General features: G+C 37.4%; 1 protein-coding gene across 7 annotated transcripts; it reads left to right on the forward strand.

The window, feature by feature from the left end:
- The first annotated feature begins 243 nt into the window (after nt 1-243).
- On the forward strand, nt 244-20,654 carry LOC114312313 (transcriptional activator DEMETER). 7 transcript variants are annotated; one of them, XR_014338073.1, is made up of 21 exons: nt 244-408; nt 933-1,959; nt 2,895-4,712; nt 4,798-5,151; nt 6,020-6,110; nt 6,220-7,690; nt 7,825-7,904; nt 8,430-8,514; nt 8,603-8,694; nt 8,765-8,833; nt 8,965-9,001; nt 9,077-9,159; nt 12,263-12,700; nt 13,051-13,087; nt 13,170-13,227; nt 13,467-13,606; nt 13,708-13,773; nt 14,028-14,142; nt 14,222-14,260; nt 19,355-19,477; nt 20,195-20,359. XR_014338073.1 is itself a non-coding variant. In XM_028258545.2 (20 exons), exons 2-20 carry the CDS (start codon nt 1,107-1,109, stop codon nt 20,305-20,307), a joined length of 6,039 nt encoding a protein of 2,012 aa, XP_028114346.2. In that variant the 5' UTR covers nt 244-408; nt 933-1,106; the 3' UTR covers nt 20,308-20,654. The 7 variants fall into 7 exon arrangements, 1 of the variants encoding a protein (XP_028114346.2); XR_014338074.1 differs by lacking the exon at nt 19,355-19,477 and having other exon boundaries at nt 13,994-14,142; nt 20,195-20,604; XM_028258545.2 differs by lacking the exon at nt 19,355-19,477 and having other exon boundaries at nt 20,195-20,654.
- The last annotated feature ends 2,032 nt before the right edge of the window (nt 20,655-22,686 follow it).

Consider the following 22,686-nt stretch of genomic DNA (forward strand, 5'->3'; position numbering starts at 1 on the left):
CACATTCATTTATGGAAAACATATAATTTTATAATTAATTTTTTTTGTAAATAAAATAATAATTAAAAAATTATAAATAATTTTGGTACGATAAAAGTCATTCCCTTTAAAAGATCCCACATTACATTCATTTATGAAGATGATATAATTTTATAATTAATTTTTGTACACGTAGAGTAACGGTTAAAAAACAGGACCCGCCCAAACCTGTACAATTTATTTATTTATTTAAATATAAAAAGAATAGTCTATCTATTTGCTTCGTTTTTTTCTTCTTCTTCTCTCTCTCTCTCTCTCTCTCTCTCTCTCTCTAACTCTTTCCTGGTATACCGAAGTCTGACTTGGTCCTCTGGCATTGACTGGATTCTCAGGCGGCCCACTCCGGCCACATGGCTTAGTCGGAGATCGGTGAGTTCAGCTGTACCTGATAAATTTTCCCAATTTTCCCTGTTTGGCATTCTCACTCAATTCTTGCTTTTGTGCAAGTCGGTGATTGATTGCATTTCCTGCAAAATTGCATGAGATTCTCTACAGATTTCATGGGTTTTATTTTCCTGTTTGCTTCTATCTAAACCCATTTATGATTAGCGTTAAAACCCACCAAATTCACTCAGATTCACCAATTCAACTTTTCCTGATTTCTTTCAATTTGATTCCACATTTTTATTTATTATTTATCTATTTTTTCAATTTTTGTTGCTGTGAGTTTGCTGAGATAAGTGAAGATAACTCTGGGTGTGTAGTTGTTGAGAAATATTTTGTTTTTATTAGAAAATGTAATTTGGAATTGGATTTGATGGCATTGCATAGATGCTATTCTGTTTGGTTGCCCAGGAAAAGCATGCTTTGTTTGAATATAAGATTTGCATTAGATGGTTACCATGTTAGGTAGGGACTTTCTGGTGAGAAATGTAATTGGGAGGTTTTGACAGGCTAGGTGCAGGCAATGGGGATTTTAGGGATCAAGAAGGGTTTACTGATAAATCGGGTTTTTGCAGAATTGTCCCAAAATTTTAGCTTTGAGGACAAAACTGTAGGGTTTATACATGAATCTGTAAACTAGAGTGCACAGAAGTGTCGATGTGATTTGATTGCCCCAAATTTCAATGAATTCGACAAAGAATTCTGGGAGGGGATTTCTGGTTCCACCGGAAAATGATGTCAAGATTCGGGGTCCTTGGATGCCGGTAACACCAGGAAAGCCAATTCTGGCAAGATCAAACGGTATCCCACTTGAAAGGCATGGAAATCATCATCAACTAGGGAAAGCAAATTGGCATGAACTAGTTGGATTTGCCAGTCGAAATTTACGACAAACGATGAATTACTATGGAGCTGGTCAGAATTTCAATCTAGCTGGACTAATGGGTGAAAATGGGAGTTCTTATAACTTGAATGTTCCTCAAGCTGAGAAGGGCGGGTTCAGTCATCAAAATGGGATTTCTTATGACTTGGGTGTTGCTCAGGGTGGTTTCCGTTGTCAAAATGGTATTTCTTATAAATTGGGTGTTCCTCAAGCCAATAAGGGTGGTTTTAGTCATCAAAATGAGAGTTCTTATAACTTGGGTGTTCCTCAACCCGAGAAGGGAGGTTTCACTCATCACAATGGGAGTTCTTATAGCTTGGCTGTTTCGGGTGTTCCACGAGCAGAGCAGGGCAGTTTCAGTCACAATGTTGGCTTCTATACACAGACCATTGGTACTGATAGTGCAGTTTGGAATAATAATCCTTTGGCAGAACTATTGGGTATCAAGAATGCAGAGTCCGTGGATTCTGCAAATGGGATGTCGAACAAATGCATGGATGAGGAAAACACACCAACTATTCTGAACTCATACTCTCAAGTTGACAGTAGTTGGACAGAAGGCAATTTCACTAGTTTGTTGCTTGGATGTGAAGATCACACCCCCGGTTCAAACCAATTGATCAATTCTGACAGATCAACACAGAGGGCTAACGGTACGTGCTTGAAACTAGTGTCTACAAAGGCAATTTTGCAACTGTATTTTCGATTTCTACCTTTTCTTTTTCAGTGGTTTTTTATGAATTGTTGTTAGTTTGTTTTGAAAAATATTTGAATCTAAAGAGAAAAATAAGAAGGAAAATTTGGGATCAGTGAAACCAAATGTTAACATTGAACCTCAATATGATTATTATGTCCCAGAAGATGATTCTGGAACTAACACTGACTAAAAGAAATCAACAAACACCTTATTTTTACTTTAACTAAAGCTGTAAGAAGTTTTTTTTTTTCGTGTTGTCTTGACAATAAAAATAATGTCTTATTGTAAAAAGAATTTCGGTATTATTAAACTACATGGTGTGTTATTGTTGTACTTTGACAAACATACTTATATGTTGCGCACATGTCCTCTATTGTAATATATCCTTGAACTCTATCATCCACGATGGTAGAGATCCATTCTAAATCCTCACTAAAATGATATTAGAAACTTCGCAAAATCATTTCGTTTTGTCCTTGAATCTAAAATAGCTCATAGACACGATATTCTTAAACTCTTGTCTAGAATTTCATGCCTCAATGCCACCCCAATCATTTTACTGTCGTGGTAAGGAATCCATTTTTGTAATGACTCCATTAGATTAAATATGGCTGAATTGAGTAGTTTACTTTTGGCATATAAAAACATCAACATAATAATAACAAATAAAATAAAATATTCAAATGGCCACAGAAAATAGAACACTGATTTTCTACAAACTATTCTGGTGCACCTCATTCAAATTATTAAGGAAAGTAACAAGCCTCCTTTGCTATCAGAAAGTTAGATCAACTATTTCAGTTGAACAATTATGATGTTGGTAATGTTTTTGTTGTTTTCTACTCACTTAACCAACGGTCAATATGTAATGAAAAATTTGTTTTCGTGCAGATGGATTTCCTGTCCCTTTGTGGCCCAACTATAATCTAAACTTGCCACCAAGATCAGAAGCTGATGCAACATCAAGGATGAACAATTCCTTTCCATTCGCACCAGTCACGCCAGATCACACAAAGCAGTTTGAAAACCACCGGCATTCTGAAATGTTGAGTTTTTCGGTAGATGAAAGTTCCAGTCAAGAAAAAGATATGACGGAGAATATACTGACATCAATAGGAAGGGAAGCAATTGAGAACCACTGCGATGAAATGTTACAAAACATTGTGGATTCATCATCTGCTGCTGTTTCGATATCGTTGAAGGAAAAGAAGAATTCTGAGCTGGAAGGTGATCGAGGCACTGACGTGAATGAAACACCCCAGCAAAAAACACCAAAAAGGAGAAAACATAGACCAAAGGTAATAGTAGAAGGCAAACCCAAAAGGACTCCAAAGCCCACGACTCCAAACAACACTGACTCCAAGGAGAACCCAACTGGAAAGAGGAAGTATGTGCGCAAGAAGAGCCTTGAAGCCACACTAACTCAACGGATTGATGCTACAAATGAAGCTACAGTTTCAACTTTCGAGCCTAGAGAAAAATCATGCAGAAAAGTGTTAAATTTTGACACTGAAAATGTCAAAAAAGGTGAAAGCCAGGGTAATAATCTCCGGGTGGAAATACATCAAGAGAATCAGTCCGCTTCTAATTTGGATTCTCAATCCACCGAATTGTACACTGGAATCAACAGCATAATTGGAGGAAGTACATGCAACCTTACCTGTTCCATAAATCAAATGCCAGAGGAACGCATATCATTGCCCCAGGGACATGCCCCTTCTGTGCCACCAGCTGCTGTCAAATACAATACTTTAAATGACATTGCAAGAAGAGCAAACATGAGAGATTTGAGTCCATACCCAAAAAGTGACAAAAACGGTTGCAGTCAGGGGCACCCACATCTCCAAGAAGAATTGAAGATGAATAACCTCCAAGCAAATAATACTCACAAAAACCTTGAGCAAATCAAACAGATGACATGGCAGATACAGAGTACTCCTCAAATGGTGGAAAGACATCTGGCCAATTCAGATGAAAAGAGAGGATGGAAGTGGGAATATCATCATGCAAATGAGCAGGCAGGTCCCTCTGCTGAAAATCGGATGGGTTCTCCATTTTTGTGCCAGGAGATGTATCAAGTAGATGACCGTAACAGTAATGGCAGCATTTTTGGCACCAGGTGTTCAGAAACTCACAAGAAAAGAAGAATTGAGAATGGATTTCATACAGCAGTATGTAGCACACCTTGTGTCGCAGTTGTTAAAGATGATTTGAGACAAGCTGCAACAGAAGGTAGAAACAGTAGCTACACAAACAATTATGCATCACAAATCAATGTCAGAAACACTGAAGGTGACAAAACCTCTAACTCTAAGAAGCCAAAGAATGGGGTAAATGGTACTTGTGGTGACTTTCACTTCCATTCCATCACTGATGAGCATAATATGCAGAAGCAACGTGCTGCATCTGAGCTGCTTTCAAACACAGAAAGGATAGCAGATAAACGATTCAGTAGATCAACTCAGGCCCACAACATTACCTCTCCAACTGCAATGGTCAACTTGAACCTGCCATCATCAACTTGGCCCAAAATTCATACATCTGGTTTTGAGCAAGCAATGGAAACTCTCCTTGCAAATATGTCAGTAAAGAGGCAAGACATGGTGCCAACTTCAGCCAATCCAGTCTCATCCAGAGCAAATAAAGTGCTTTTGCAAGAGCACAAGGACGCCTCACATGGTTATCAACAATACTCCATGAAAGCAAGAGGTACCTGTTAAACTCTTAGAACACAAAAACTTCTCAAATATTGAATCCACAGTAATAAAGAAACTTTTCTGGATGTGTGCTGCAGGGAAACCAGAAAAACAGAAACACACAGTTACAATTGATGAAATCACATGCAGACTGCAAGGTCTAAATATCACTGGTAGGAGCAAGGAAACAGATGGGCAAGAGGAAAATGCACTTGTTCCTTACAAAGGTGGTGGCACAATGGTTCCATTTGATCCTATCAAGAAACGCAAACCACGACCTAAAGTGGACCTTGACCCAGAGACAAATAGGATTTGGAAACTATTAATGGAGAAGGAAGGAAATGAAGGCACTGAAGTAGAAGACAAGGACAAGGAAAAATGGTGGGAAGAAGAAAGGAAAGTATTCCGTGGACGAGCAGACTCATTCATTGCACGCATGCATCTTGTCCAAGGTACCAAAACAAGTTCTCTCTATACTTGTCCTAGAAGTTTCAAGTCCTTACAAACGTTGCTAGATTTCATACTTCATAGCCTAGGTTGATTTTATGTAGTTATTTGCCCAAACCTGTTATTATTGTTTGCAGATATCATTCTAGGCTACCAAAAAATGAAGCCTACCAAAAAAATAAGTTCAAATTATGTGAATACACTCACAGTAACACAGTACTAGCTGGGCAACACTACAACATGAAAGCAAAATACAAATCTTAAAGAGTTCACAAGCTATAAACTAAAATGGTGAGTATAACTAACAACCAAGCAGTGTAGAACTTCCAGATGTAGTAAGCAAAGATAGCAAAGCGCACTGCACAAAAATGCCTAAGCAGCTCAAGCAAAGAATAAACTAAACAGTGTCAGTCTTGCACCCAACTTTACAAATCTTAAAGAGTTGCAAACTACAAAATATATATATTTATTTATTTTTCAGATTCTGTTACTTGTCCAAGTTTTGAATAGAGTAATCAAGTTCATTTTAAAGATACTGCACTAAGATTATTATTATTCTTCTTTTTTTTTTTTTTTGTTGGTGATTGTTCTTCAAAGTAGCATTTAGTTTCCATTGCTACTGTTGGAATCTCTTGGGTAGAAATACTGTTACTAGCTCTGAATTGAAAAGCCTAGCCTACATTTCTCCTTAAAACCCAGGTATTAAGGAGAGAGGAAATTGGAGCCTTACAACCAACATAGATGGGGCAACTCTAGGCGATGTGGGACACATTCCAACACTCTATACCAAGAATGAACATACAAAGAAATTCTATGATTTTCTGTGTCAAGTGCATGTAAAGTTAAGATATATTTATCTAACCAATATTGCAGGAGATAGACGCTTCTCACAGTGGAAAGGCTCAGTTGTTGACTCAGTAATAGGAGTGTTCCTTACTCAGAATGTCTCAGACCATCTTTCAAGGTAAATTCGAGTATTTTATATAGTTCTAATGTCAAAATGCCCTTGAGATGGAAAAAGTGAAATCAATATAGATTGACAATCTCCTTATTTTCTTTCCCATTGTGTGCAGCTCTGCCTTCATGTCCCTTGCAGCAAGATTCCCCCTCCAGTCAACCACCATTGACCAAACATGGTACCAAAGTGGAACAAGCATTATGACTGAAGAACCAGAGATTCAGATGCTAGACCCGAGTGGAAGCATGAAATTTTATGAGAAGATAGTAAGGCAACCAGTCTACAGCCAAGCATCTGTAACATACCATGAATCATCAGAGCACAGAACAAACTATTCAATCTCAGGAACAAGAAGAACAAGTCTAGCAATTGAGCATAAGGGCATAGCAACAGAAAAAGGCAGTTCATCACATAATAATTTTGACTCCTTTGGCCTTCAAATCAATGGGGAAATCCAATCCTGCTTAGGGTGCAACTCGGAGGCAGAAGATTCAACTTGTTCGGACAAATGTAACAAGAACCATGGCCCTCCAACATCTCTTCTAGATATGGGGAGAACTGCCTCGTTCCAGGTTCTTCACAGTCCTGTAACTGGGAACTCATGCTTTGATGACAGGTCCACACATTGGCATTGGCAATCAGAAAATGTAGACCACAACCAGCAAATCCCAAGATTTGAAAATTTCGACAACCTCAAAAACTCTTCTACCTTGACCCAACCGATCAATTCTTACATTTCCCACCTGCAAGGACCAATTGTGCCCCCCAGTCATTTTCAGTTGCACATGACACCAGACTTGGCATCACAGGAAGTAGACCATTTTGGAACATTGAGAGAAGAGAGCATATTTTCTTTGCCTTCTACTGCTTCTGGAATGTCTAAGGGAAAAGGTGAAGATTATATGAGTAGAAGGGTAGGACATACTGCAGAAAGAATAAGTAAACCTATTATCCAACAGAATGGAGTGCCAATAATTCAAACACCAACAATGGGCTCACATGCATTTCTATCCAGGCACCCGACACACCAAGAAAGTAGCTTACAGTCAGGACCTTGCACTGGAAACGACCAACTTCCTCACAACACTCGTCAACAAGACAGGTTTGGAACCTTTCAACTGGAAAGCACATTGATTAAAGAGCCTATAAGACATAATGAGGCATTTGTCATGAGGCAAAATGGCACCAGGCATCAAGTTCCTAATGACCCTAAGTGTACCAGACAAGCTTTTGATGGCGTGGAGGAGAGAATTACTGTAGTGGATAAGCAGAAATTCTTAGAGAACAAAGCAGTCGTAGCAAATGCAAAAGAGCAAGAGCAGTCATGTTTTTCAGGTGAGGTAACTACTGGGATGAGTGTGAATATGTCAAATGCCAAAAAAGGAAAGGTTGAGGATGAAAAGAGGAAATCATTTGACTGGGATTGCTTGAGAAAGCAGGCACAGCCCAATGGCAGACGAAAAGAAAGAAATAAGAACACAATGGACTCCCTGGACTATGAAGCAATACGATGTGCAGATGTCAATGAGATTTCTAATTCTATCAGAGAACGAGGAATGAACAACTTGCTAGCAGAGCGAATGAAGGTACGAATATAAATCATATGTTCAAAGTTTCATATTTGTCAAGATCAGCTTCAAATGGCTCTAGCAGTGTGTAATAACAGGCTAAATGCAGAAACCTATAAAAACAAGTTAATGATGATTACACAATTATGCAGGATTTCCTTAACCGAATGGTTAGAGAACATGGAAGCATTGACCTTGAGTGGTTGAGAGATGTTCCTCCAGACAAGGCAAAGTGAGTCATCTCCTTGTAATCAAGCATAAACCTACTACCATTTTTATAAACAGTGAAACATCTAATGACCATGATAAGAGGGCTTGCTATAACATGTATTTCATCAGGTAGTCTGTTTGAATGTGGAGAAAGATTTTCACTGGTAGGGTGGCGTTTTCTACTCATTTAAGTGAATTAAACCAAAATTTATATATAATCAAGTTTATTTCATGATATTCCAATTTTGGAGTTTTTTTGTTTCTTCCTTCATTTCTATCGTATGAGTAAATGTTTCATTCCTTGTATCAAAATTTCATCATTTATGCAAGACCTTAGCTATATTTTACAGTGCTGGGGCTTTTCTTCAATACTATTTGTCTCTCTGTATGAGTAATAATTGAACATTGTACACTGTCCTTCTGTGACGTTGTCTTAATGAGTTTACTTTGGCCTCCTAAAAGAAATAATCCTAATGCCATTGTGTATGACTATGAACTATATCCACAGGAATTCATTCTTCTGATTTCTATATTTTTAATGCTGCAGAGATTATCTTTTAAGTATACGGGGATTAGGCTTAAAAAGTGTGGAGTGTGTGCGGCTATTAACGCTTCATCATCTTGCTTTCCCGGTAAGGTTCATGTGGAAACTACTGTCACTCTCACTCATAAACTTGTAAGAAATGAAAGATATAACGCAGTCAATATTTTATTTGTAAGGTTGACACAAATGTTGGTAGGATAGCTGTAAGACTAGGATGGGTACCTCTCCAACCGCTGCCTGAATCGCTTCAACTGCATCTCCTAGAACTGTAAGTAATATGTTCGAACCAATCAACACCGAATTTTCCCCATTACACTGCTAACCATGCTTCCACACAGGTATCCAATGCTGGAGACAATTCAGAAATATCTGTGGCCCAGACTGTGCAAACTGGATCAGCGAACACTGTAATTTCAGAACTCCCTAAAACCATTCATCTCTATGGATGGCATTGCACTTCTCTTTAAAAATTGAAGTTACAGAATTAACATTATATTGTCCAGTACAACTTAAGTGATTAGCATATCATAAACTACAGGTATGAGCTACATTATCAGATGATTACATTTGGAAAGGTACGATATCATGATCCTGCCACTAACCATAAGATAAGCACCTTTCCATGGAACTCATTTATTTATATTTTACAGGTTTTCTGCACTAAGAGCAAACCAAATTGCAATGCATGTCCAATGAGAGGAGAGTGTAGACACTTCGCAAGTGCTTTTGCAAGGTATGCATTGAAAGCTTTACTCAATTACTTTTAAGTGACAACCAAAAGCATTATCATCACCTCCATTGTGTTCAAGACCCAAGAACTTGCAATTAGAAAGTTGTACACATGTTTCATAAATAATAATCTGCAAAAATCAATGACACACATAACGATAATAAGAAAGTTGTACACATTTCATAAATAATAAATTGCAAAATCAACGACACACATAACGATATAATATAAATCCAAGTGATAGTTATCGGAAGGAGATGATGCTAGTCAGAGTCAACAAATACTGTAACTACCAGTGTAATTTCATAGTAACAATGACACCCTAGAAGCCGAAGGCTTTAATCCTATTACCATAAACTGATGAGATTTTAATGACAGATGAAGCCTAGAACACATTAAAAGCTTCATGTCCATAAAACATATAGAATGAGTATTATTGTAAGTTGTAACGCCCCAGGAAAAATTACCTTAATCAAACATGTTCATTTAGGTTTATCCAATATAGAAAAACGAGAGAGAGAGAGAGAGAGAGAGAGAGAGAGAGAGAGAGAGAGAGAGAGAGAGAGAGAGAGAATCCATAATAATAATGAAATAACTTCCATGATTGCCTCTTTTCCATTGAACTATTCCAATGATTACATCATTGTTTGTTTACATCTATCAACAAAATAAAAATAGTTCAAAAGATGAGATAATGTAAAGAAAGAGCCAACAAGGTAAACATTTGCTCAAGGAGTGTCCTTGAATACACAAAAATGGAAGTCTAAATTCCCATACAAAAATAGCCCTAGGTTTAAACATAAAACATCAAAAGAGAGTTTCCGTGCCCCCATCCAAAATCTTTCCCCAAGTCAATCATTTAGGTGGCGCATCAACATTATTTCCTGAAAGATGGTTGGTTTTGGGGTGAGTTAGTGCCCAGTAGGAAATACATTTAACAAGTTATATAAACAATTGAGATGCATATGATTATGCCATGCACTAGTTAGGGTAAAATTTTTATTTTCTCTTTTAATGCCAAACTGTCATTTCATGTCATCAATCCAGAATCTCGTTTGCAAGCATGGGGTGGTAAATATGCCACGACGTCCCAGGCTAGAGCTGTTAAACCATACATACATTTATAGATTTATATACAGAAAATATTCCTACACTTGCCGACTCTAAAAACGGCGGGGCGATGGGCACCAAAAACCTTTCCCTCTCCACTTTCGCAGACTCTTGAAATGGCGGGCTTGTGGACACCCAAAATCAAGTTTTTTCCACATTCGCCGACTTTGTAAACGGCAAGCTCGTGGACACCCAAAAACATTTCCCATATTTGTCCGGCGATATCAACAAGACAGCGCAATTGGGCACCTTGACTCCCCGTGTAGGTACCAAACACAACACAACTCGATTTTCAAAACCCGATTGAACTGCCCGGACTCATATGCTATTTACCTCTTTGACATTTTCCAAACATTCACAAGATGGTAAAATCACATGAGAAATTATGATGTACATGATGCATGAGTTTTCAAAATAAATTTTTCCTACAGTTTGTTAATCCACAATAACATTAATAACAAATTCTTCAATTTTACAATTTCATCATCTTCCAATCTCAAGGATTTCTTTCCACAAGTCATCAAAAGTCCATATCTCCATGCCAAAATACCCTCAATACATCCAATTTCATCTTTTAAAAGTCAATTGAACAAAATCCCTTTTTATCAATTCAATTGGAAATCTAGGGTTTAATAAAATTTGGGCTTTCTTCCCATTTGCATATAGAAAGCTAATATTCACCATTTCTAACAATAATCAGGATATGCATAAACTTTTCCAAAACATGGAGAAACACCCTTTTTTCATTCAACAAACCCACTTTATATAACAAAATCATCTCATACATGACTATAACTAAGAAATTACCACACATACATATATATATATATATATATATCAAATCAAGGATATAACAAGTTAAAAGTACCCCTACCTTGAAATGGTAGCTAAAAGATGAAGACCTAACAAGAAATTTGACCAAAAACACGATCCAATCAGAGAGAATCTTGAATCAAGCTTGCTCTTCACTTTTCTTGAAGGATTTAAGGTAAATCTTTAGTAAAACTTAAGGAGTCTAAGTGGTTTTAGGATTAGGGTTCAGAAATGGGTGTTAGAGAGAGAGAAGAGTTGGAAAAAGTGAGAAAAAAAAGTGTTTGGTCAACTTTTAAGTAAGTTGTCCTGACCAAACCACTCGAGCAAACTTTTCATCGCTTGTTCTGGAAGTTTTGCAGAGCTACAGTGAAACAGTCTCGCCCGCAAACATGCAAGATACTGGGAGCTACGCATTTACACTCGAGCGATCAAATGACAGCTCGAGCGGTCACCCAAAACAAACTGTTACAATTATCCTATGCTACAGCTAGCTATTAAAAAAATACTCATTAAACTGGTTTCACAACTTGCAGTACTTAAATAAGTGGGGGCCAAAATAAAGAAAAAGAAAAGAAAAAATCATAATGTTGTTGAGTTTTGCACACATGACACAGGTATCTGAACAGCTACTAAATGCATTTGCTTATACCAACCCACTGTTTTTCAAAAACGCATTAAGTAAAAAGAAATTTTACAAATTTCAATAGTAAATACATTGCTTCATAGTGTTTTGGATGCATCAAAGCTAGATAACATTTGAGGTGTTTCTGATTGCAACATCCAGAGTGCAGACAACGATACGTAAATCACACATAAAAGGTCTAAAAGTGATCATTGGACCTGATAATAACATGTCATATCCAAAAAGAAATTAAAAAACAAATTTTAAGTAGAGCATGCGTTGAACATTTATTGACTAGTTATTTCATCAAGGAAACAAGAAAGGAGAAACAATTTTTAAATTCTAGAAAGGGAAAAATATAGGCAAGTGGAGTTACCAACATGCTAATTGTTTGATAATGTAGCCGTCGGAGAGAAGGGAATCCCTTCTCTAAAGAACTTCCTTGTTTGCATCCATGTCCAATAATTGAATACAAATGCACCCACTCCGCTTGCATGTGGATAGATATGCATACAATTATATACACAAATGTGATATTGATACTGAACTCATTTGGTGCAGTGCAAGGCTTGCCCTCCCAGGTCCAGAAGAGAAAAGTATAGTGAGTTCAACGATGCCCATTGCCACTGACAAAGGCCCTCCTGTGGCAATCAAGCTCATGCCGCTCCCTCCAGCTGGTAGCATGGAACCTAAAGAGATGCAGTCCGTTGTGAGCAAGTATGAACCAATTGTTGAGGAACCAACAACACCAGAACCAGAAACTACTGAAGTAACAGAAAGTGACATTGAGGATGCATTCTATGAGGATCCTGACGACATTCCTACAATCAAGCTCAACATTGAACAGTTCACACAAAATCTACAGAACTATATGCAAGAGAACATGGAACTGCATGTAGGAGATATGTCCAAAGCTTTAGTTGCTTTAAATCCAGAAGCTGCTTCCATCCCTACACCCAAACTGAAGAATGTGAGTCGACTACGGACAGAGCATCAAGTGTGAGTAGGAATCTTTGAATTAGATATTCACTGTGACATACATATACGAGTATAGAAGAACTGGATCAAGTTAAATTTTTTTTTTTCCTATTAGACCAGGAAAATTTAAAATCAGCAGTCAATTCAATTTGACTGAAGTTACCGTCCAAAAGACAGTAGTTGGAAACTCTTCCACAAATCAAACCCCAAACCAGAAAAACAAAAACTTGGTTTGCTTTACCAAGCCAGTGGATCAAGTTAGATTTTATTTTATCAGTATTGACAAACAAAGCATTTAGTCATTAATAAATGTTAAATAACACAACTTGCTAAGATACTTTTTGCTGCCAACTCCTTCCATCCTGCTGCAGGTACGAACTTCCAGATTCACACCCTCTCCTAAAAGGGGTTAGCTACCTCCGCTTTTGTTTTATTTTATTCTCCTATCTGCAACATAGATTACTCCCAACTGACCCTCTAAAATATTCAGCTGGATAAACGAGAACCAGATGATCCAAGCCCATACCTTCTTGCTATATGGACACCAGGTAAGCACATGATATATTATACCTGAAACTGTAACTCTGTACAACCTTAGTTGTATGTTTTACAATACACCAAAAGACATCGTATACCATCATGGAGGAGCTCAAACATATTCTTGTCAGAACCCAAGTGACACAGATCAAATTGATCGGAGGCTATTTAACTTTAAGTTTTCCAATATAAATGCTATTATTGTCTTAAGTGCTTATTACTTCCATCTACTTTGGCATCATTCACACAGGAGAAACCGCAAATTCAATTCAACCACCAGAAGGCAGGTGTGGGTCTCAAGAATCAGGCAAACTGTGCAATGAGCAAACGTGCTTCTCATGCAGTAGTGTACGAGAAGCAAATTCATTAACAGTTAGAGGGACACTTTTGGTGAGGAGATCCAAACCTAGGATACATGCCACAATTATTGCTGCTAAAAGTAATATTGAAGGCTGCTAGGAGCAGTTTACTGATACTTGCTTCATGTGCAGATACCATGCCGAACAGCAATGAGAGGAAGCTTTCCACTCAATGGCACGTACTTCCAAGTTAATGAGGTAATCTAATTATTGCCATCTAACTACTCCCATCTCTATTAGTAATCACTATTTGCATAGTAGAACTACCACTTCCCATGGGAACCACTGCAGCAGCTTTATAACCTCACCACCCACCAACAAAGAGACTATGAATTTCCATTGAAACCTGCAAAATTCTAGCTTACTTTACCATCCTACTTTGGCAAAAGTTAAAGGCAATTGTTTTTTTTTTTCACAGATAGTATTATAACACACAAGTGCGACTATTGCAGATGTTTGCTGATCATGAATCCAGTCTTAATCCTATTGATGTTCCAAGGGCATGGATATGGAATTTGCCCAGACGGACAGTGTACTTCGGAACCTCTGTATCATCAATTTTTAAAGGTAAATAGATCTTTTTCACCATAAACACTAAATGTGTCAACGTTGCAACACTCACAATATGAATACTGCTCTTTGCCAGGTCTGCAAACAGAGGAAATTCAATACTGCTTTTGGAGAGGTATGGAATACTTCCTTAGATTGTAATATCTTTCTCTACATTGGTTGAAACTTGAAAGGAACAAACTATTGATGGATGATAACCATACAAGGTAAAATATTCAAGCTATATAACAACTAGAAGAAGGAAGCATGATGTGCTTGTACCTACTGGATGCTGTAAACAATACCTAGGGAATGGGTCTATTTTTGTCTTATGGTTGAAAGAAAGGGGTAAAACAAGTTTGATTCTGGGTAGAGTAAGTTTGAATCAAACCTAGATTCCCATAAGCTTGAATCTAACCTAGGATTGAAATTGCATCACACAATTCACAAGAGAACTTCAACATTGAATTAAAAGAATTACATTGATATTTACAAGCTATAGAGGCTACTACTCCAACTAGAATAAGAATTCTTAAATAGAAAACTAGACTTTTAGATACTTGGCTTTGACTTCTAAAACCAAATAAACCCAAACAAAACCGTAATTTAAAACCAATTACATAACTTGGCCGTAGTATGACCCATTGGCAATCCCTTTAGCCCATATCCAAAAAATTATAAAATTTACCAAACACATTTGATTTGTGAGACATAGAAAATCATATAAAAAATTAGCATGACCCATAACTAACATAAATGACCATAACCTAAGAGATTATGACTAAAAACTCAATAATACAAGTTCCCAAGTAGGCCACAAATCGAAATTCAACTACTTTCAAATTTTTACCATTTCCTTGAATTTGTTTTTTCTTGCTTTCTTATGGAATGCATCATTGGTCTTTTATATGCTCCCTAAAAAAATAGGTGGGGTCTAGATTAGCAGATGAAAGATGTAAGGAGGGCTTTGGCAACATTAGCATGGAAATTTTATGTCATCCAACCTACAGTATAAATGTTTAGAACCAAATATCTTCTTAGGCATCAATTAAAAAAATGTGATCCATTGAAACCATTTGAATTCTTAGGCCTCACCTAAGGGGTTTATTCCTTACTCCTAATAAATTCTAGGTGGGGTTCTTAGAGCCTCCTCTTTCACAAATATTGATCTCAGGTTACCATTCACAGTTTCATAATAGCTCCCTTTCAAACCCAAAATTATAGTCAGTCAAGCCCAAATCATCCCCAACCTTTTCTTTTCCTGTTGGCTTTAATTCTACACCTTAAACTACTTTGTCCGAGGACTTCCACCACATTGTTGGGCCTATTTCCCAACTTAAGTGAAAAATCTAGAAATCCCCTAGATATTGGTTTGTGATTATGTATCAATTTTAAACAGTATATAACAATCCCAATCAAACAATCAAGACAAATTAACACAACGATTTTAACGTGGGAAAATCACAATTGAAGCACCTCCAATTGTGATAAAAAAATCAAGGGCAACAGCCACAAAACAATCCACTAAGAAGATATAAAGGAATTACACAGGTATACTCTCAATTACTTAGCAAATCTACGCCCGAATTGAACCAACCCCTATGTGCCTCTTCCAACCCCGACTTTACCTCGGAATTGTCTTGACGATGAGCCACTCTAGAATCCACTAAAGCTTCAGGCTCGAATTTCCCAGAATCTACTGAAGAACAACTCTCTCTTTTGTGTAGAATAAACAAACAAACCTTTGATGTATGCTTCTTAAACCATGAGTTGAATTCTCAATGAAACATCAAAGAAAACTAGCAAAATAGCCCCAGATATAAACCCTAGAACCCAAGAAGAAGATCTGGAGGTGTAACCCTAGATTTAGAGCAACATGCGAGTTTATAGAATCTGAAATCGCGAGGTCCGCTCGAGCGTGGGAATTGACGCTCGAGCGGGGACTCTATATGACGTGTTCCAAAGCAGGATGTATGCTCGAGCGGGGAAATGGACGCTCGAGTGTGAAAACACGGATCACAGTATATTTGCAAACTCACCAAATTTCTGGAACTCAGCATTCTCCGCTCGAGCGGGGGAATGTCTGCTCGAGCGAACAAGCAACTTCGAAGGCAATTTTCCATTTTGCTTTGGGGGCGTTGCCGCTCGACCCCGCCCGCTGCCCCCTGGACCCCCGCGAGTTGACCGGGCAGCTCGATCCCCATCATAATCAGCGAAGTGGTAATCTTGAAAGAATTAACACCACAAACTTCTCTACAAGGCACAATTTGGGTTAGATTCGCATCTAAAAACACATATCTTCACTAAAATAAAAATGCGAAAACAAGTACAACTGAAAGGAGTTTTGTCAAACGGGATTGCCAATAATAAAAACCTAACATTAAGTTTTTGGAAAAATTGGTAATTTTGTTGGGTTGGTGGACCCTGATAAGTACTATTCGCTCAACTTTATTGTTCACTCAAACACTGGGTCCAATGGGGGGTTTGGGGGGAGGCCTCCCCCAAGGGGCTCCCGGCCGAAATTTTTTAGGTACTTTCGTAATTCCCATGTTGCTTCCATGTAATCCTAATTCTATACTTATAAATAGATGATGGGGCACCTCTTTTAGGTTAATAGAGAGTTGTATTTTTTTGATTATAATGAAAACTGCAGCGGCTGTGTACGTAGCCTTATTCTGGGGTAAACCACGTAAATCCTTGTGTTCTTGTGTGTGATTTGTTTGATTCGCTTTTGTTTCTTCCTTGTTTGTTATTTCGTGTCTCACCGATCTTGGTTAAGAAGGGTCAATTACTAACAAACTTAATATGGTATCAAAGCTCAAGTTCAGAGAGGTTATTGGATTCGAGTCTCTCTATTGGCATTTGATATTCTATCCCCGTTTGGTGTCTCTCTTTGTTTGGTTGTTTGCTTCACCTTCTGTTTGATTCTAAGCTTTTAACTCACTATTTCTAAAAATCTTTACAACCTACTACTTTGAAAAAACAAACCCGAATTGACTGTTTCCAACTAGAAACCCTAGAAGCCTTCTTCTATCTTATAGAAGCCTAAGCCTAGAAGCTTTCCATAACATTTGTAAGCGGCCATAGTCCAAGTTTCCAAAAGTTGTCGAACATTAATGTTATAAACTTAGTTTTTGATAAAAAGGAAATGAAACTACTTACAAGACCCAATTGATAAAAATAATAGTAAAATAAACTTTTTACATCATTAACAAGAAAAGAAAAAAAACTATGAAGAAAACATTTCACTTTGGAACACTCCATCAACTACCACTTTTATTGTAGCAAAGCTTTGTGCTTCGTTGAACTTGTTTAGAGAAACCAAAATGCAATGGATTTGATTTTCATACTCATCCTATCCCTTTTCTCTTTATTCTGATTTCTTTCTTGATCTTGGAAGACCAATGTCAGCATAACAAATTTTTGGGAAAACTTCTTGAGGTCTAATAACATTTTGTAGGTGAGTTACACCCTTGCTTTGCTTATAGCATCACACACTCACACGCACAGAAATGTCACGAGCTGACAGTTCGACCTCTGCTCGCAATGCTCGCATGTGGCGTGGTGCCCCAGCATGGTGGGTTGGCCCCAAGTAGTCCAACTCACGCCCGACACCTTTGCGTGCACATCCCATGCTTGCATGCTGGTGGACGTCAAGCAAGCCTTTGGTGGCTTTCGTGTAAATTCCTCTTTTTGGAATTTATTCGTAAATCATTATGATTCCTCAAACATGTGGGATGTTTCTTGTGCCAGTCAGCAAAAGGCTTAGAATGCTATTATAAGGGGGCATGCTATGCTACAGCCTATCTTCCCAACCTGTGATGGGTTACAAGTGGGCAACCTTTTGGCAACCAAAGCTGGGCCTCTGACATACTATTGAGAGTTGTCATTGGTCTTCATGTGGGTTTGAGAACCCCATGGACAGTGTCATTGAGGGGCATTAGTGCCGACATTGCGCGTCATATCCTAGCGGGAGGTTTAGGCATGCACCCACTATGCCACGCATTGTAGCATATTGTGGTCTGTCATCCTAGATTGACCAGATTGTACTATCGAGGCGCCATCATTATGGTCTTGTGTGCCAACTCGTGAACATAGGCTTGGGTTCAGCCGTGAATGCGAGGGTCATGTAGCCTAGCTAGCAAGAGAGAATCTGTATCACGTGTAGAATAAGACCTTTATGGTAAGTTTCATCAATTGACATTTATATAAGGGTCTATCTAGACACAAAATCACCATGAACTTTTTTTTTTTTTTGGTGGAAAAAGCGACGAAGAATATTATTAAGCATAATCAAGAAAAGAGGACAAAGAGTCCTCAAACAAGAAATTCTAAAACAACATCAAAAGGCAAAAATAAACAAGAAAGCCAAAAATTAGCAATGGCAAACAGCAGCCCAATCCTTAGAAATCAAGAAAAATGGAACTCTAAAAGGTTTAGACACAAAAGCCCAAAGCGAAGCCAAGTATCCTGCCTTGTACCAAATCGCTTTAACACTTGATTCCTTTTCTTCAAAGATCCTTTTATTCCTCTCCAGCTGTAAGGACCAAAAAATAGCACAAACACTACAGGACCACAAAACTTTGGCTCTCCAGCTACCTCCAAACCCCGCAAACCTAACAAGAAGCATAAGTGTACATTCTTTTGGAGCTACCCACTGATCACTACACAGACTGAAAAGCTACTGCCATAGTGAGAAAGCAGCTGAGCAATGTAGAAATAAATGATCCGCTGATTCCAGACTAGTCTTGCACATCACGCACCATTGAGGACAAAGAAAATGATTAGGCCTTCTCCTTTGGAATAGATCATTGGTCATGATTCCTCCTTGAGCTAGGGACCACATGAAAAACTTCACCTAATGGGGAACAACCGCTTTCCAGATTTTCTTATGAAGTGGAAACAACTGGATAGAAGATTTATCAATGAGTGTTTGAAACAAAGATTTACATGAGAATACCCCAGAGGGAGTGAGACTCCAAGTCCTCAGAAGATGAAGATAAAGAAAACCCTTCAATCAATGACAATAAAGAGGCCAACTCATAAAACTCTCTATCACTCTCTCTATTACCTATACTCCTTTCCATTACCCATGTTAACATAAAAAACTAAGAGAACATGATGATGATACAACAACAAATTTCTCAATTACCCATTATTCGTTTAATATATTCATTACTTTTTTTTTTTTTTTTTTTTTTTTATCAACAAAAAAAATTTTGAAGGACAGGCCTGGCGTAGCGGTAAAGCTACCCCTTGATAACCTGGCGGTCACGGGTTCTGTTTGCGGGAATAAGGCTGCGTACATCAAGCCTTCCCCAGACCCCGCTTAAGTGGGAGCTTCGTGCACTGGGTACGCCCTTTTATCAACAACAAAATTTTTATTGATTAATCAAAAAGAAATGAGGATAAGTTATCCTCTACAAGTAAAATAAAACAAAGGCAAAAGTACCTAACCCAAACAAAGGCCTCATCAACAAAACTCTACATGTCACACCAATTTTTAACTAACAAAAGCAGTGGAATTCCCCTAAAAAGAGGATTCACCAAAGCCCACATTGAAGTTTAGTGGAAAACTTTATCCCACAAAAAATCCACCTCCCGAGGTTTATCTTTGAGAACCATCGTATTCCTTTCCAACCATAAAACCCAGAAGGTTGCAAAGACGCGCAATACCAAAGCACTTTTGCCTTCTCCGATCCTCAATAATTTAATATATTGATTACCCCAATAAGTTTTGGAGTTATAATTATCTACAAACATAATGATCAAATATCAATAGCATTGTTCAGTTGCCAAAACACCACCCCACCTCCACCCACTGTCATCCTTTACACACAAGTTGTTCACTCTCTCCAAATCAAATCACAATATAAAATGATAAACTATATGCTATAAAAATCTAAAATAAACAATATACTTCACAAAACAGTGGCTTAATGTAACTGAATGTTGTAACTAACCGAATTCCAACTTGTTCAAAGCTTTTAGAGATAGACCCTGTCCTCATGAAGGAATTTTATTCAACCATGCTTTACTTGCTAATGTTAACGGAATAATTATTTTGCAGGATTTGTCTGTGTAAGGGGATTTGACCATAAAACAAGGGCACCTCGACCTCTCATGGCTAGGCTGCACTTCCCCGCGAGCAAGTTGACCAAGACAAAAAATGAAGACAAATGAAAAGAAAGCCATAATGCAGAGAAGAGTACCAATTTAAGCCAAAAGAAAGCCATAATGCCGCAAAGCATGGAAACAGATCAGAGACTAACATACTGTTGTACATTCAATTGTTGCTCCTCTAACATGACATGGATTCACATGCAATTCAATTCAGGCGGCAGAAAAAAAAAAAAAAAAAAAAAAAAGGAATAAATCAAGATATTTGAGGAGATCCCCTCACAAGTAGGCTTTTAGTCTTGTATATGATTCACATTATGATTGTTTCAATTCAATGCTCAAACAGAGCCATTATTCAAAGACTAGCCAATGTGGAAAAGGAGAAGAATAAGGAGAAGAATTTCTATTGAGATGTTTCTACCCATTCTCATTGCATCCATGAATAAAACCTTATCCCCATTTCTGAAAAACTATTTGCGACACAACAATTAATCACTCAAACCAAATCTATTCTGTCTTTGAATTACATGATAACAAAAAAAAAAAAAAAAGTCAGCTAAAATATGTTCTAATGTGCTAGAAGGTTATAAAACTTATCACCATTTCACGACGCCACTGTTAAAACAGGGTCTAAAGATGGCCAGATGTACGTAACCTTATCACCATATCTGAAAAACTATTTATGTGACTGGAATCCATACCACCAGGGGCGCTAATAGCGAACCTTACAATTAAGCCATTGGGCCAAGCTATCCTTTTAGCACATGCAACACTAATGTTTAAAACATGACTCCTCTCCCATTTTTACTCGATTGATAGAAAACATCTAGACAGGGACACTAAAGCCGGAATCTTAAAAGCTTTAAGCGTACATATATAATCTGCAATGGCAATATAGCTATCCCTAAATAATATAAGCAAGTAAAAATAATCCCAAAAAAGAAATTAAATAAGACTTGTAAAAAGGTAATGGAGGACCCTTTAGAGTGGATTTGGTCCTAACTGATAGTTGAGTATGTGGTTACTTATGTACAGCAGGAGGAGTCATTCCCACCTTTTGAGCTGTGAGAACAAAGAAGCTAAAAGAGAAAATTCACAACTTAAGTGGGCTTGAAAGAAAGGATGTAGCAAAAATCAAGATTGCTTAACTACCCTATCCTCTGGGTTGTGAGAGGACAATTTATTTTGGCCCAAAGCTCTCAGATTGTGTGAGTTCAATTTTAGTGCCTAGACCTTTTTGTTCTTTGGTTTGCGGTCTCTCGAAGCAAGTGACCTTTGCCTTGGTGCTTGTTGAGATTAACAAAAGATCTGACAAAAAATCTGCAGATTTAATTTGAATGCACTACACAAAATGTGAGAAACTATGCCCTGCTCATTGAAACTGTATCAAGGATTAAGAATAAAATCCTTCTATGATTAATGATCTCCTAGCTCAGAATTGCAAATCTTTACTTCTATTAGAAACTAGCAAACCTTATCATTCTCTAGTAGCAAAAGAACAATCCAACTCACCTTAGCAATAGCAAAAGTTAGCAACAGAGAAATACAAGTTTTAGAACTTAAAATTCCCAAAACAACAAGATGCACTTCAATTCATTCTAAAAAGGTTTTTTTTTTTTTTTTTTTTTTTTTTTTACACTAGTAATTTTATTAAGCTCATCAATCAGTGCATGTTTCCGATAATCGAGGGTCCTTGGAGGGGTACATTGGATATAGACTTAGCAATGGGCATAATGTGTACAAATTGGTTGCTCATAAACTCGAATATGTGCTCTCATGTTTGGCATTTCAAGCATCATACCAATGCATCAAGCAATGGCACCTCTCAATAATAATTCTAATATTTGGATTAAAACAAAAACTATCATCTCATACTTCAAATAAAAATTAATCTATCAGAAATAATTTACAAACATGTTTCTCATTGACCTTTATTTAAATTTTTTTGGTATGATAAAAAATAAATGAAAAAAAAAAAACCTCAGACAATGATATTAATCACACATTCTCAAGCTCTCCAAAATACCTACTCTTTGAAAATACTAAGAACCTCTATCCCCTTACTTAAATTCGTCCCAATTTCATGCTTTTAGATGTCAATTTCAAATATCTCATGAAGAATTTTTTTTGCATTCCCTGTTTTAAGTGGGAGCCTTGCATTGGTTACAGCCTTTCTAATATGTTACAACAATGATTCATACCACTAAAAAAAAAGACTATTAATAGCACTAATGCTTTGGGAATGTCAAAAAAAAAAAAAAAAGCATAGGCAGTGGTTGGGGTCCACTGCCACATCATTAGTGGTGCTATTAGAGCACAACTTTTAGTGTTCTCAACCATTTTTCAATACGTTATAACGGTACGGCTACTGCACTGTAAATATTCTAAAAAAGAAAGAATAAAAAACTCTTATATGAAACAAAGAATGAGGGAAGGCTAATG

This window comes from Camellia sinensis, chromosome 8, assembly GCF_055761805.1.
Source record: "Camellia sinensis isolate YWXY chromosome 8, ASM5576180v1, whole genome shotgun sequence".
Classification (NCBI taxonomy): domain Eukaryota; kingdom Viridiplantae; phylum Streptophyta; class Magnoliopsida; order Ericales; family Theaceae; genus Camellia; species Camellia sinensis.

Bases quoted from the DNA above. Each gene is read 5' to 3' on its own strand.
- LOC114312313 (XM_028258545.2), top strand. From the start codon at position 1,107: ATGAATTCGACAAAGAATTCTGGGAGGGGATTTCTGGTTCCACCGGAA. The intron at 14,143-14,221 runs GTAAATAGATCT...GCTCTTTGCCAG, and splicing joins TGTATCATCAATTTTTAAAG to GTCTGCAAACAGAGGAAATT. The intron at 14,261-20,194 runs GTATGGAATACT...ATTATTTTGCAG, and splicing joins TCAATACTGCTTTTGGAGAG to GATTTGTCTGTGTAAGGGGA.